At 60.7% G+C, this 15313-nt stretch overlaps 1 protein-coding gene across 18 annotated transcripts in view; it reads right to left on the reverse strand.

Moving 5' to 3' along the window:
* The window catches only part of CASZ1 (castor zinc finger 1), a 156977-nt gene that overhangs the window by 6835 nt on the left and 134829 nt on the right, over nt 1–15313 (reverse strand). For 14 of the 18 annotated variants that reach the window (XM_036855103.1, XM_036855217.1, XM_036855207.1 and 11 more), the window contains 11 exons: nt 13535–13625; nt 12592–12876; nt 11477–11649; nt 10372–11219; nt 7785–7920; nt 7483–7546; nt 6015–6169; nt 5750–5872; nt 4466–4804; nt 2765–2963; nt 1809–1980 (listed from right to left, as the gene is read on the reverse strand). In XM_036855103.1, the coding sequence (XP_036710998.1) occupies nt 1809–1980; nt 2765–2963; nt 4466–4804; nt 5750–5872; nt 6015–6169; nt 7483–7546; nt 7785–7920; nt 10372–11219; nt 11477–11649; nt 12592–12876; nt 13535–13625 (2585 nt within the window). Of the gene's footprint in view, nt 1–1808; nt 2103–2764; nt 2964–4465; nt 4805–5749; nt 5873–6014; nt 6170–7482; nt 7547–7784; nt 7921–10371; nt 11220–11476; nt 11650–12591; nt 12877–13534; nt 13626–15313 lie in introns of all 18 variants that reach the window. The other 4 variants (XM_036855226.1, XM_036855199.1, XM_036855132.1 and 1 more) reach the window with 3 other exon arrangements.

A 15313-nucleotide genomic window follows, 5' to 3' on the forward strand; every position in this document is an offset into this window, starting at 1 on the left:
ACAGCCCCACTCGGCCGTGAGCCTCTGCCGCCGGCCAGCGCTCACGGCACCCCCTGCGTGTCGGGCACTGTTCTGGGCACGGGCCTACGTGGCCAACCAGGCAAATGGCTTCTGGGGAAAGGGCGCGTCCCCTGTGGTGGTGTTCCCCTGAGGAGGGCTTCTAGCACCCTCTCACCCCAACCCCAGAAAGTCCCAGGCCCACTGGCTGTCCAAAGCCTGGCTCTCGCCTCCAGCCTGCACGCACGGGACAACAGCAGGCTGGGCCCAGGCCCCCGGGCAGGGGACCCTAATGACCTGTCCACTAGGTCAGCCACCTCCCAGCAAGCCACCTGTCCCCACATCTCCTCTGGGGAGCCCAGGCGCCGCCTGCCCCCAGACCTGTCAAGATGGCTGCGAGCCGGCTGGCCCTCCGCCCTGCCCCGCCCCACCTCGGCTTTGCTCTGGGCGGAGAACAAATAGAGCGAGCCGGACTGAAACGGTATCAGCAGAGGGCAGGTGAAGGCCTGCCCGTTGCCATGGCACCTGAGCCGGCCAGGTGTCTTATATCATCCCCCAGCTTTGTTTGGCCCCAGCTACCACCCAAAACACCCAAACTGAGTAAATAACGGCAACTGCGGAATACCCTGACACCTGTAGACTGAGCCCAGGGACAGCACGGGCCCCCGAGGGTTGACATCTGTTGCCGTGATTACCAGCCCTCTCTCAGGCCATTAATGATTTCTGAATTAATTCTTGAAGGAAAGGTTTGTTCCCGTTCTTTTCTGGCAGTTGACTTTGGACTGCCTCATCCTCCCCCTGTGCAATGGCCGTCGGCTGCAGGCCGCGGCCCCACCTCTTCTGCCCCGGACCCTGCTGCCATGACCACCGGAATCACAGCAGGCCTTGCATGCAGCCCAGGTGTCTGCACCCGGCCTGCCTGCCTCCCACCTGCCTTCCAGCTTCCGGTCTCCTCGTGGGCAGACTCCCGCCCCACAGCTGCAGGCCCGTGAACGCGTGGCTCCACCCTGAGGCGGGAGGATGGGCTCTGCCCTCTCTCTGCCGGTCCTGGAGCCCCTCCCCACAGCATCCCCAGGGCAAGCTGGGGCCAGCGAGCTCCTCGGGGTGGCCTTGTTCCAGGGCTGGGGGGCAGCTTCCCTGCCAAGGGCTCAGCTCTCAGCAGCAGAGTCAACTCTGAGGCACCTGCCCCTGAGCTCAAGGCCACTTCCTTGCCCCGTGGCCACCTCCTTCCAGGTCACCCCAGGTCACAGATGCTGTGGGCTGAGCCCACAATGTATGTGCTTCTCCCACCAGATCCCCAGCACCAAGCACAGTGCCGGCCACGGTGGACGCTCAGAAAAGACCGTAGCTGCCACTTCTACCCACCCCTCACCTCCTGCAACAGCACAGAGCCTGGCACACGGCTGCTCCTCCACAAACGTCTGCTGAGTGAATGAACAAATGAACACACCACGGTCCATTTGGGATAAAACCCTAGTAACTTCAGGTGCTCCTAAGACTTGCCTGCAAGGCTCTCTTGAAAAGAAAAGGAAAAAGAACCAGCCCTGGGTGCCAGAGACGAGGCTCCGGGCATTTTCACTGGGGTGGGTGCAGTGGTGGGAGTCACCCTCACCCCTTTTCCTAGGCTCTTAGGGTTTTGACTGTTCTCCTGGTTTGACAATGCCTGGCCTGTGATATCGTGACATTTTCAAAAAAACAAAACATGGAGCCTGATGTGCGGCGACAAGAAGTGGGTCCCAGGGCCTCAGGCGCCAGAGCCGCAGCCCTGCCACCTGCTGTAGTTCCCTACCCCCAGCCCTGGCCTTCGGTACCTAGCCTGCCGCACTCCTCACGCTTGGTGAAGTACTTGAATCCGTTGGCTGCCCGCCGCTCAGCTTTCTCATGCTTCTTTATGTGCCACGGCAGCTTGGTGGTGATGTTGGTCACAAAGTAGCAGCCGGTCCTGAGACAGTGGTAGTGCCCGCGCATCCGGAACTCGCAGTGCTGCAGGGAGGGACAGGAGTCAGGGCCAGGCAGGCGACTTCCGTTAAGCTCCCACCTGCTCCAGGCCTCTAGAGGGCTGTGGCAGGCGTGCGTCCTTCCACGCTCAGAATCAGCAAACACAACTGTGTAAAGACCTTTCACGTGTTAAAAAGCAGTAAGTCCCTTCTGTCATTTGATTGAAACATCCCACCTGGTATTGTTTCCATCTCTTTCTAAACCCACACCCAGCGCAGACATCACTAATCTATCTGAGCACTCTTGTCTGTGTGCCCAGACCTAGGCAGACGTCACTAATCTATCCTAGCACTCTTCTCCGTGTGCCCAGATGGAGGCTCAGACTGCTTCCCAATGCACTCTGCCAGGCAGCCCCTACAAGTCTCGGGAGTAGCCTTTATAATGAATCTGACCTGCCCTTCCTGTCTGGGGCATGGACAGTTCAATCTCTTTATCTGTCTAATGGGCCTATTTTAAAATCCTAGGCCTCTGGGGAAAGGGAGCATAGCTGTTCCAGGACGCGCAGAAGGATGCCAAGTGCACGGTGGCTGCCCAGCATACAGTCATCACTGAGGGTTAGGATGAAATGACCTCGCCAACTGAGCACCAAGCTGAACTCCTGCCCAGGGGTCTCCAGGGACCTAGGGGCAGACGGTGTCCTTCCCAGACTCTGGAGGAGGCCACTTACAAAAGGGTGTGAGACACGGAGCCTCGGCCAGGAGGAGCTGGCCCGGAGCCCTGCGCCTCGCTGCCCCCACCCCAGGCCCCACCCTGCCCGCACGTTGCTGACCTGGTTGGGACAGAGGCACTGCAGGGAGTAGTACGCAAACTGGTCTCGCACGTTCACCAGGTTGTTGTTGGGATTGATGTGGTCCAGGCAGTGGGACTCGGCCTTGCCGGAGGTTTTGCAGACGTACTTGCAGTTCCCAAAGAGACAGTGGAAGTGGAACTTGTTGGCATACTTGCAGTCCGTTGCGAGGCAAGGATCGCTGGAATGAAACCACGGCCCAGAAGGTCATTGGCATTCCTGGTGCCCTCCCCGCCGGTGTCCTGACATTTGCTCACGTTGGGGTTCCGCTCCCCACTCCCCTGTGGTGTAATCAAGAGGAATGGCCCCTGGGCTGCCCTCCTGCTCAACAGGCCCATTCAGCCAGAGACTACAGATCCCAGCATGCAGTCTTGCCTTCTTTTTAGAGCTCTGATGGCGCCGAAGGGACTGCGGTATGCAGGCTGCCCAGAGCACTGCATGCTGGGACACGTAGTTTCCGTGGCCACACCCCAGGATTACAGATAAGGATGGCCGCAATCACTTCGTGGATATGAAAATGAGCGATGGTGCTGCCGGGCCTGGCTGATGTGGCATGGGCAGTGCCCTGGCTGTGGCCGATTGACAGGGTGCAGATGGGTGGGCAGCCCTACCAGGAGGCTTTGCCACCACGAGGCCTTGGCCAGTGGGAACGTGTGCCTGGCGTCAGGTCCTGCTGAGGCTCAGCTGCTGGGGCTTCCAGGGTCAGCTCGGGGCTCGGGGCTGCCACCCACTCAGAGAACCTCACAAGCCAGCTGAGTGGTGGGGCGGCTGGGGGTGGGGAGGGGTGCTGGGTGAGCCCCCATGGCTGGCCTGCCCCGAGCAGCAGCCCCAGCTCCAGAGCTCTGCCTTCCAGGCTCCAGGCAGGTGCGGAGGGGCTGCACCGGCTTCTGCCCTGGCCGACAACACGGCCGCCCCCGACATCCACACTGGACCTGGGGTGGGAACTCCGACCAAGGCCAGGATGCTGAGCGGGCTGCCACTTTGGGGAGGCGAACAGAGGAAGGGAAGCTGGGAAAGGGAGAGAGAGGAGCACAGGTCCCCTTCCACGCCGTGGGCCCAGCCCCAGGTGCTCAGAGAGGGAGGACAGCTGCCACTCAGGCGGTGTGTGTTCACGTCCAATTTATTACTTTTATTGAGAACAGGAAGCCGCACATATCATGATACAGAGTCACCGTTCTCGCCGCAGGGAGACACCACCATCCAGCGAGGAAGGTCCCTTCCACCCCTGAGAGCTCAGACCATTGTGCAGGTGTTGGGGGGGGGGCCAGAGGAGGGCCTAGCCCCCTCGCCGCCCACCTATGACTTTGCTTGCCCTGCAGAGACTCAGCCACGGGTGTGAGCCACAGAGACCAACAAGGGGACCCGGAGGGAGACGCAGCCCGCCTTGCCGGGCGAGGACCACCACTCCCAGCCCACCCAGGCTGGTCCTCGCAGCGCCACCACTGGCCTCTCTGGAACGGTGGCCACTACCTCCACCATCTCCCCCCACCCCGGCCACCTGCTCCGGGAACAGGCAGTGAGGTCTGAGCAGCAGCAACTTTGGCTAGAAGGACATCACCCAGTGACCATGTCCCAGAGGGGCTACTGCAGGGGAAGGAGCAGGACCTCCTCAGCTGCCCTTACTAGCACCTACTCCCGAGACACACGGGGGACACAGGACTCCCGGCTCATCGAGGGACTCACTTCTCCTGGAACTGGAGGAATCCGGGTTTGACCTGGGGCTTGGCGTTTTCTAGAGAAGTCGTTGCCAAGGGCGAAGTGGGCAGGTGAGGCACTGACGCTGGAACCTGAGGCGTCTGGGGTATCGTGGAAGCCAGCTGCTTCCAGGCGAGCAGGGTGGGGCTGGAGGGCACGGCGGCCAGGCTGGGGGCGGGCCCCTCGAGAGAGGAAGCCGTGGCCGTGGTGATGGGAGGCGCTGGAGGGGATGAGGGGGCCAAGGAAGGTTTGGTCTCAGCAGCCGAGGCCGGGAAGGAAGCCTCCGCATTTCCTTTCACTGCTCCTCCCTCTGTCCGGAAGTGGAAGCTACGAGAGACAGGAGAGGGGTCTCAGGTGGGGGAGGAGAGGGCCTTTCCCTGGCACACCTGCCTGCCTGCCTGCCTATGTATGACCCCATCACAAGCCTAGTGGGCCAGTGTCCCCACCGCATCTTCAGTGCCTGGTGCCAGAGGCCTCCCACCAGGAGGGAAGGACTGAGAACACACTGCTATGTCCTCTGATCTTGAACTTGGGCTCCTGGCTCTGCCCTAACTACACCTTCCTACTCGTGACCTTCCTGATGTGCTGTCCCTAGCCTCTCCCTACTCGGGAGGGGTTGGGTACAGCAGGTCCTGGCTCATGAAGCCCGTCCTTCCAGAACCTGCTCCGACATTTAAAGGGGGGTCTCAGACCAGCAGCTGGGGCTGCCTAAGCAGTGAGAAGAGCCTGACCCGGGGCTTAGAGAGCGGTGAGGATCTGCTGTAAATGTTTACCAGTTCTGGGTTCAATTACAGTAGGCGGCTGAGCTTGCTGCTCAACGAATTGTACAAATTAATTTCATTATTTTTAGGTCAAAGAGAATCTACAAATGCAGTACTGTGGCTTGGAAAAGCCTTCACTTAGGGTCCCTGCTGGGGTCAGAGCTGGGTCTCTCCAGCTGCCTCTGCAGGAGCATCTGTGGGAGGGAGGGCTGACGGCTGCATGGGCCCGGCGGGGAGAAGCAGCTCTTACTCAAGGCGGGGACTGGGTGGGCTCAGAGGACCCGGCTGGGGGCTGAGCCAGTGGGAGATGAGGAAGCCTGCCTTTTGCCAGGCAGCACCTTCTGAGAAGCCAGCTCAGCTTCTGAGGTCTCGTGGGAACCGCACACGGGTCCTGCTTGGAAGGCTGCTAGAGGCCTGTGCACCCCCCAGCCCCACCCCGGCCCACCCAGCCCCGAGCCAGGCTGGGACAAGTGGGGCTGGGTTTAAACGGGCCCCCCGGACCCCCACTCACTTGGCGTGCTTGATGGCCCCGTCCAGGGTGCTGAAAAGCGCGCCGCACTCCTCCACCACGCAGTGGAAGTGGGCCTTGTGGAGGAAGTCACACTGGGCGTCGCAGAAGTCCTTGGTGCCAAACCTGGCAGAGGGGCCGGCTACTCAGAGGAGACCCTGGCGCTCTGGCGAGGCTGGGGGAACAGCCTCGTGGGGGGAACACGTGCCCCTGGGACGAGTGGGCGTGGCCCTTCCCTCCCCCTTTGCTCACACGGCAAGCCCCTCACCTGCGAAGGTAGACCTTCCAGGGCTCTGACAGCTTCTCCTGAACCAGCGCCTTCACGGCCTTGCCCAGGAAGGGCGAGGACTCCCCGGCGGGGCTCCCCTCCGCTTCTGTCTTGATGTTCAACAGGCTGCCGAGGTTGGGATTGCCCTGAGACATCTGCGAGGAGGACAGGCCCGTGCTTCAGGCTGGGGACCTCAGGACACCTGACCCGACTGCCCTGGGAGGAGTGGCAGCTCTGGGCCGCTCGGGCCTCTCCAAACTGACCAGAGCATCGCGGTGCTGGCAGCCGGGAGGAGAGGAGGCCCGACCCCACATGGCTCTGGCTACGGAAGAGCCCTCACTGAATGGATGCTGCCGCGGGCGGCCTGCGGCGCTGCCCCGGCCCCGTGGAGCTGCCGGGGCTCTGCCACACAAACCCCGTGCTGCTAGGAGCCATCACTCAATCTGAGGCCGAGACTCAGGGCACACACTCCAGCCCAGCTTTCCCCAGACTAAGCGGCTCCCTGGTTATTCTCCTGCCAGGTTTTCAAAAGAAGTGCAGGAGGAGGAGGCATGGGGGGAACCCGCACGAATTCCTTGAGAACGAGAGAAGGCACACAAAGGAGGAGCAGAGAGGGAGGGAAGGAGGCTCGTGGGGTGAGACCAAGGCAGGCTCGCTGCTGCTGGCAGAGGAGGGGGCGGGGGAGTCCGCGGAAAGGCTCGACCCACGTGGGGTGTGGGTCTCCAACAGGAAGGAACAAGGGGGTGCAGGGAGCAGTGACCCAAGAACGGAAAAGAGGAGCAAGAGAGCGAGCAGGGAAGGGCGGAAGGCAGAGGGCATGCGCACCGACGGGGCAGAGGCCAGTGGGAGGCCATGGGCCCAGCAGGAACCCCACTCCGTGAGGTCCGGCCCGGGCCCAGCTCCCTCCTCAATAGTCACTTGTGTACGGTAACCTAATTAATCTTGCTGTAGTCAAATTTATCATGTGAAGGGGGAAAATATATTTGCGATGGTGTATAATTTACAAAGACCCTGCATTATTTAAAATAAATATTCTGGAGCGACCTCTGCTGAAGGCGTCCGAGACCATTACTCAACCCGAAAAGTGGAAATTGATGCTTTGCTCCCACTTTGGTCTCCCCCTCCACCTTTATAAACAAACAAAAAAATATATAAAATTAATAAAATTAATAACCAAGAGTGAAAGAAGTTAGAGGGCTCCGGAAAAGCTTTTGGAGCCCTCCATGTGAAGGGAAAAAAAGGGTGTCAGAGGCTGGAATATATTTCTTCAGCCAGTTCATTAAATTAATTTGTAAGCAGTGGCTCTGAAATTATACCCGATGAAAAATGGCCTCAAAATTTAAATGGTACAAACTCATCTTATTAGAGGCAAAACATTAAAAAACAAACACATCCCCCCCACCCCCCCCAGCACAGCTTTAATTTCTCTGGGTGGGGGAATGGGAGGCGTGTGATGGATGGTTCTTACCTTATTCATAAGCGAGGATAAAAGAGATGAATTTGCCGGGACTGCGTGGCCATTTGATTCATTACTGGAACACACAAACCAAGGGGCTTTAGCTCAGACAGTACGTGGGACCGGGCCCAGAGACTCACCCCTCCCAGCTGGCCCCTGGGGCTCTGGCCCCGCCTGCTACATCTGCCTGGGCAGGAGGATGACCCCTTGTCAGGAGGGGTTGGCCCCTGGCCCCATGGAGTCTGGCTCTGAGGGTGCTGTCCCCAGAGCCTCCTGCAGAGGGGCAGAGCTGGGAGGCCTGGGCCTCGCCTCACCTGGGCTCCTTCAGAGTCAGGTCTAAACTGCGGTCCTGGGAGGCCTCGTGGGGACCTGGGGCGCCAGCACTCTCACCGGGCTCCTGCTTCACCGGGGCTGGGGGGAACCTGGCAGGGGTGGCCTGCTGCCCATTTCCTATGGGGGAGGGGGGAGGGAAGATGGTGTTAGAGGGACTGAGGGCTTCATATGGGCACAAAGCGGAGCCCCCCGAAGTGAGGGTAGCGGGCCGGGTGGGCTGGGGCCCCTGGGGAGCCCTGGCTGCTGGTCAGCGGTTCTCCCCACTGACATGATCGCTTGTGACGCTTCCCCCTGTGTGGCAATTCTTCAAGTGATAATTATTGCAAAATTATGTCAAAGTTGTCCTGGCTCAGGGCCTCCTGGAGGAGAAGGGCGGGAGGATGGGGAGGGGGCTGGGACGGGGGCGGGGGCCCTTCCTCTTCTCCACCGACTGTCACAGTCAATTTGTGGAGCTGCCGCTTAGGCTTTTATTAAAGACTCTGTTAATGCTGAGGGAAAGTGGCAGATCGAGACTGGGAGCTGCGCCCCCTCCGCAGGTCCCGTCCCCACTGTTGCCGGGGCGACAGCCCTGCCTTCCACTGAGCATGCCCAGGAGGGGCATCTGCTGTGTCAGGGCTATGGAAGCTGACAGCCAATCAGAGCGGTTCAAACTATGTGACCTCGCCCGTCAAGCTGTCCAGGGCAGGGATATGAGGCCCACCCTGGCCAGGCTGGGCTGGACGGGGTGGGTGGGGGAAGCTGGCGGGGTGTAGGCATGGCGGGGAAAGGCCGGAGCTGAGCGGGCAGAGGATTCGGGAGGCCAAGCAGAACAGGGCAAAAGAAGTTGCTGACAGGAACATGTCCACCGAGCCTTTCCCCACAATCCCCAAGTGACTGAAATATTAATCTGCCCCAAGGCGCTGCAGCTGACGGAGAGCTGCTTCACAGACAGCAAGTGGCATTTTATTAAAAAATAAAGGAAAATGGCCCCCTTCCCTTCACTTGACCTTTCTTTTCGGGGAAGGAGCTTTTTCTAAAGAAAAGAAAGTACTTGACAGTCTGGCCACGGAGCCCAGCGTGGTCCCAGCCTGCAGGCACCTCGCCGGAGGCGCGCGGCCCCCGGCAGTCAGGCCTGACACCCACACTTGGAGTGGAAGGTGTGTCACAGCTGATAGGAGCGTCCCACTGGGAACATGATATTCAGTTTTCAGAATTCAGAGTCCACATTCCAGGAGCTCCCCAAAGCCACTTGCCCAGGGTCCCTAGGGAAACAGGGCTCTGACCCTCCTGCCAAGCACTGGTCTCTCTGGGGGCACTGCGCAGAGCCCTGGGTGGGCTGCGGGGACCCTCAGTCTTGGCGGGTCTCGAGACAGTCTCACAGAGGAGCAGGGTGCCCGGGCTCAGAAGCCAGCTGTTGAGGTCCAAGTCTCGACTTGGCCACCTCCCAGGGGGTATACTTGGGGACAGACTATGGCCCACACTGTTCCATCAGCTCCACAAGGCAGGAGTGTTTGTCTCTCTTCTTCCCTGCCGTGTCCCCAGCACTGGGTTGGTGCCTGGCCTGCCAGCAAGCTGCCCTCAGTGAGCACCAGTGGTTGATAAGTGAATGAATGAAGGAAGGAATGAAGGAAGGAAGGAAGGAAGGAAGGAAGGAAGGAAGTGAGCCACATCCCAGATTTGAGCCGAACTCTTCTTAAGAATTTGACTAATGCTAATTACCCGGATGGGGGAGAACAGAGGGAGAGGAGTGAGGGAAACAGAAAAGCCAAAAAAAATCCAGAGAAAAAGAGTAAAAAATGTTCTCAAGAGCAGAAAACTTGGGAGAAAGGAGAACCTCTCTCCACGATGAGCCAGAGGAAGGACACAGATGTGACCTGGCGACTCCGACATGGCAGCCAGTGGCCGGGTCTGGCTCAAGTGAAAGAAATTCCAGTTGAAATCCAGGTCCTGGGTCACGCTAGCCAATTTCAAGCACTCAACAGCCATGTGACCAGTGGCTACCATATTGGACAGTGTGGAACAGAACGTTTCCACTACCACAGAAAGTGCGACTGGAAAGCGCTGATGGACAGGGAGACCCTGGGAGGGCATCCTTGGCCTTGACGGGCTGTCCAGGCACGAATCCCCTGAGCATTCCTGTACTGCGGCCACCCTGCCACTCGGCTGGACTCACACGCCCTCCCAGTCACCTGGAAAGAGGGTCCCAGGGAAGCCTGGGGCTCTGGGACTGCTCCCACTAGGGCTGGGAGCCCCTACTAGCCCAGGGCGACACGGCAGGGTTCGGGGGGAGCTAGCGGTTGCCCCGGGATGCACAGGTACCCTGTGAGGCCGGGATTACTGCTTCCCTTCACAGATTGAAAAAAACAGAAACAAGAGTTGCCTGGGGTGGGTGGGCCAGAAAGAGGGGCCCCGAATAGGAAACAAAGAGGATGGAGGCAGAGACCAGGCAAAGAAGGGGGCAGGGGTCTCGGGGGGCAGGGAACAGAAGACACTTCCGCCAAACACCCGCTGCTCGGCTCTGCACCGAGGCCAGAGAGCTCCTGGGGTTGGAGAGGTGCTCGCTTCCCAGGCAGGGCCCAGCCTGCTCACCTGGGTCAAAGGTGGCAGAGGGCTTGAGGGCGGCCGCAGCCAGCCTGGCCATCATGGGCGAGATGAGGCCCTTGCTCGCAGAGATCCTCTCCACGATGGAGGCAGGGGGCACCGGGACAGAGGCAGCTGCCGCTGCGGCCGAGTCGCCAGCTCCCGAGGCAGCCAGGGCGGGCGTGTCGGGGGTTACTGAGGCTGCTGTCCCTGATGACATGGTACCCATGAGGCCGGGGGCACCCACAGGCAGGGAGGTGTTGCCCCGGCCCGGAAGGATGGGGAAGTAGGGCGCGGCGCCGGGCAGGCCCGAGTTGGAGAGGGCCAGCGCCAGGGGGATGGATCCAGGCAGGCCCTGGGCCAGCAGCCCCGAGATCTTGCTGTTGGGAGGCTTGGTGGCACTGGGCCCAGCCTCGGAGGTGGCAGTGGCGGTGACCAGGGAGGCGGAGGACTGCTGGCTGGTGGGGGAGGCGCTGAGGCTGGAGTTCTTGCTGCTCAGGGCAGAGAAGTCAACCAGGTCGTCGTTGCTGGACTCCTCGTGCTCCGTGTCCTTGGCGCCCAGCAGCGAGGGCGGCAGCCCCAGCATGCCCGAGCCCGAGGCGCGGATGTGCCGGCGCTCGTGCTTGCGCTTGTGGGAGGTCATCTGGCTGGTGGAGGTGAAGGTGAAGCCGCAGCCGGCGCGGATGCAGTGGAAGTGGTTGGTGGCCTTGCTGTACACACAGCCCTCGTACTTGCACTCCTCGTACTTGTAGAACTTCTTGAAGCCATCCTTGGCGTAGGCGTCGTCCTTGATGTGGTAGCTCTTGTGCTTCTCGATGTCACACTTGTTCTTAAAGGTGAATGTGGCAGCCGGGCGCCTGGCAGGACATCGGGAGGCTGTCATGGGGCCTCACGGGGCCAGGGGGAGGCCCTGCCCTGCTCCCACGGTGGCCCTGGGAGGGATGGGCCTCTGGATGGAAGACCAGGCCAGAAACTAAGGCGGGGCCTCTGAGCAGCCCTCTGCTGCTGTTCCTACTCCCCTGAGGAGGTGGGGCCCCGAGCCACCCACGGGCCTGGGGCCCTGCCTGCCGTCCCTCCCCGGGCCAGGAGGCCTCCCCGGCTGCCTCCCGCTCACCTGCAGTGGAAGTGCGTGGTCTTCTGCCCGTAGAACTGGCAGTCGGCCGTGCCGCAGTCCTCGGTGGCTCGGAAGCGCTGGAAGCCGTCGTTGATGAGCTGGGTGTTCTTCTTATGGAAGTTCTCGTGGGTCATCACGTCCGACGTGCTCGTGTACACCTTGTTACAGCCCACCTGCAGGGGCCAGAGTGGCAGTCAGGGGAACCGAGGCCAGGCACCCCGGCGAGGTCAGAGCGGCTGTGCTGCTGGGTGCAGCTGAGCCTGCTCGGGGGAGCTTCTGCACCTGTAAACGTCCAACTCGGGGCACCGAGGTTAAGGTAGGACGACCCCTCAGGCCCCCAGGGCCTGGCCCGTGCTGGGCGTGGGTCGTCCTCAGAGAGCCCTGGATACGTCCCCACACAGGCGTGGGAGTCCCATCCTGCAGGAGGTGGCTTGGGGGTCCCCAGTCTGTGGCTCTACCTCTAAAGCCCCCGGGGGTGAGCAGGGCTGGACCCTGGGGCCTGGCGGTCACCTGTAGGCCGGGGACTTGTTTGGCAAACAGTTTCTGGCACAGGGCCTTCCCTACCCCACCCTGGCTGGGCCAAGGCAGGCAACGTTGCCATATTGAGTAAAAACCAGTGGAATCTGAACACTCTTGAGGGCTGGACCGTGCCAGTGTCTGCACCATCTCAGAGCCCAGAGAGCGAGCCCCCCTCTCCTCCTGGCCCAGGTTGTTTCACGGAGGCCATAACAACCCCCTGACAAATACCGGGGGAGGCGCAGGGCTGCTATTTGCAAACCAAAGTCGCTCCCCCTGGACCTGACACCTTGAAAAAGCCCAGACTCTGCGTGGCATTAAAGCAAAGAATTAAACAAAAACCTCCTCAGGAACCGTTTGCAATGCTGCTCTTGGTGTTAAAGGCTGAAAAATGTCGGTCTGTATAAACAGCTCGCTGAATTTCACCCGCACCAAGTATGGCCATGGGGAAGGCCCCACCCTGGCCCACCGGACACTGCCCAAGCCTGAGCCCCCGGGACTCTCTCCTCTGGCCGTCCAGCCCTGGGAAGGGACACAGAGAGCGGCCCTGCCCGAGGCAGGCCTGCCTCGGGGGTGGGGGAGGGTGGAGGGCGGGGCACCTGCATGCAGTGGTAGTGGGTGCTCTTCCCGTTGAGGTGGCAGCCGTGGTAGTAGACGCTGCAGTCGTCCAGCGGGCTGAAGCGCATGAAGCCGTGCTGCAGGGAATTGTCCCGCTTCTTGTGCATGTTGTAGTGCCGGATCACGTCCTGCTTGCTCGTGAACCTCTGCCGGGAGAGGGCCTGGTGGGCAGGAGGCTGGGCCTGGCCCCAGGGCCCTCCGGTCTCCTTATAAGTCATCCTGTTGGGTCGAGGCAGCCCAGACTGCCCCAAGGCCAGCACCCTGGACTTTGGAGGGAACAGTTCCAAAGGTTCCAGAGCCACAGACCCTTCCCTGACCTCCCCGTAGTCTCCCCATCGGCAGGCCCAGAAGCAGAGAAGATAAATCGGGCCAGGCCTTTCAGGGAGGAGCTCTGATAGGTGACAACTCGTTGCGTCTACTGCCACCTGTGGGCTCTGCCAAGCTGGGCTCCCTGGTGAGACGGAGGCAGTGGCTTCCTGCACAACACCCGCACCCACCTCCCGCCTCTCGTTCACTTGCTCTGCACCTACCAGAGGGTGGCTTTGAACGTAAGGGCCGATCCGTCTGAACCTCAACACAACCATCTATAAAATGGGGCAGTAATACCAGCCTCTTAAGGACACTGGGAAGACTCGATTGGATAAGGTACGCAGGCTGTCTGCACAGTCCTTGGTGCGTGGTAGACTCAGCGAATGGGAGCTTGAATTATTACCACTGGGGACGCAGGTGGCTCCAGACCCTATCAGATGCCTGTGGGCAGCAATCTGGGAACGAGAACAGGCTGGGAGCTTTTCTGGGCTCTCTGCCTGCCCAAGTCAAATTCAGGTGGCCCAAGCAGAACCGAGTAACCTCGTCCTGCTTTCAAGAGGCCCCTCCGCTGCTGTGCCAGCCCGCAGGAGCGGGGCGGGTGCCCGTGGGACATACCTGGTAGTTGCACTCGGGGTCGAGGCAGTGGTAGTGTTCGCGGTACTGGTAGGCGCAGTGGATGTGGCCACAGTGCTGACTGCCTGAGAACCTGCAGGGAAGAGGGGGTGGACTCAGGCCTCTCTGGATGCCAGCTCCAGGGTCCTCGGCCTGAGCGGCTGAGCAGAGTCCGTGCCCGTGCTCCAGGGAACTGCTGCTGTGGTTCAGGGTCCCTGGGTGGACATGTGGAGGGGCAGAGGTGGTCTGCTGGGGTGAAGGAGCAGAGGCTGAGAAGGCTAGGGCGAGTGACGGGGCCGCTGGGAATCCCAGACCCACTGAGCTGCAGACCCAGCCTTATCTGCCCCGGGAGGGAGTGGCAGGTGGGGCACAGAGTCCTGGCACCAAGATGGGAGGAGGAAGCTAGGCCAAGCCAGAAGCCAGAGCAGGGTCAGGGGAAGAGACCTGGGGTGGGATGGGATGGGATGGGATGCTGAAGGCACGAGCCCCCGAGGTGGCCCAGTTGCCGTTTCTGCAGGTGCTGCCCGCCCACCCCTGACTCAGTGCTGGGCCAGGTGCTGCGGACTCCAGCTGCGCCAGCCCAGGGCTCTGTTGCTAAGAGGTGTTAAAGGGCTCTCTCTGTTCTGGGCTTTCCTGACACTTGAAACAGTCCAAGAGTCATGAATTTTTAAAGCGCAGCATCTGTTTGGCTTCCCGTGGCAGGGAGCGCGCTCTCCGGCCAGCTCCGTAGCCAGGAGCTCCGTGCTGCCTGGCCACCACCTGCCCTTCCAGAGTACCCCAGGCCTTCTCCAGGCCCCGATGCTGCCAGGGCGGGGGTCTCACAGCCTGGACGACGGCCACGGGGGACAGCACCCCGTGACAACTGTGGACAAGGTGGTGGGCTCAGCCCGCCTGCCCCAGTGCGTTTCGCATGGTGTGGGGCTGCGGGAGGGAAGCCCCTCATGAGGGGAGAAACTCTTGCAAATAAATATTTAAGCTGAAGCTGCCAAAAGGGCCATCTGCTGAGGCACTAATAATAATGGCAATAATAATAATAAAGAGAGCAGAGCAAAGCTGAAAAGACAGGGAGGGAGACACAGAGAGCGACGGCAAAACTGGGAGATCAACAGAAAGACGGCTGCCAGGGCACAGCCCCGGCCTTGTGCTGCGTCCCCAGGGGCTGGCCGCTGGGGGCCTGAGCGGGGCGGGGGGGGGGTGGTGCGGGGAGCGGGTGGAATCTGAAGGTTCTTCACATGCCAATCCCACTGCCTTCAGGATGTAAAGGGGCAGGTCTGGAGTTAGGTGGTGAGGGGGGAGCACACTGAGGCCACCCGCCCACATCCCTTCTCATCCCCAACCGTTCCACAGGGGCCTGCAACCCCACCTGCCCCACCCCCACCCGGCCCCAAGTGGAGCCCTTTTTAAAAATTTTTTAAAAATGTTTATTTTATTTATTTATTTATTAAATTTATTTATTTTTTGCTGTGTTGGGTCTTCGTTGCTGCGCACGGGCTTTCTCTAGTTGTGGTGAGCGGGGGCTACTCTGTTGTGGTGCGCGGGCTTCTCATTGTGGTGGCTTCTCTTGTTGCGGAGCACGGGCTCTAGAGCGCAGGCTCAGTAGTTGTGGCACACGGGCTCAGTAGTTGTGGCTCGCGGGCTTTAGAGCGCAGGCTCAGTAGTTGTGGCGTGTGGGCTTAGTTGCTCCGCGGCATGTGGGATCTTCCCGGACCAGGGCTTGAACCCATTCCCCCTGCATTGGCGGGCGGATTCTTAACCACTGTGCCACCAGGGAAGCCCACAATG

Source organism: Balaenoptera musculus, chromosome 1, assembly GCF_009873245.2.
Source record: "Balaenoptera musculus isolate JJ_BM4_2016_0621 chromosome 1, mBalMus1.pri.v3, whole genome shotgun sequence".
Taxonomy (NCBI): domain Eukaryota; kingdom Metazoa; phylum Chordata; class Mammalia; order Artiodactyla; family Balaenopteridae; genus Balaenoptera; species Balaenoptera musculus.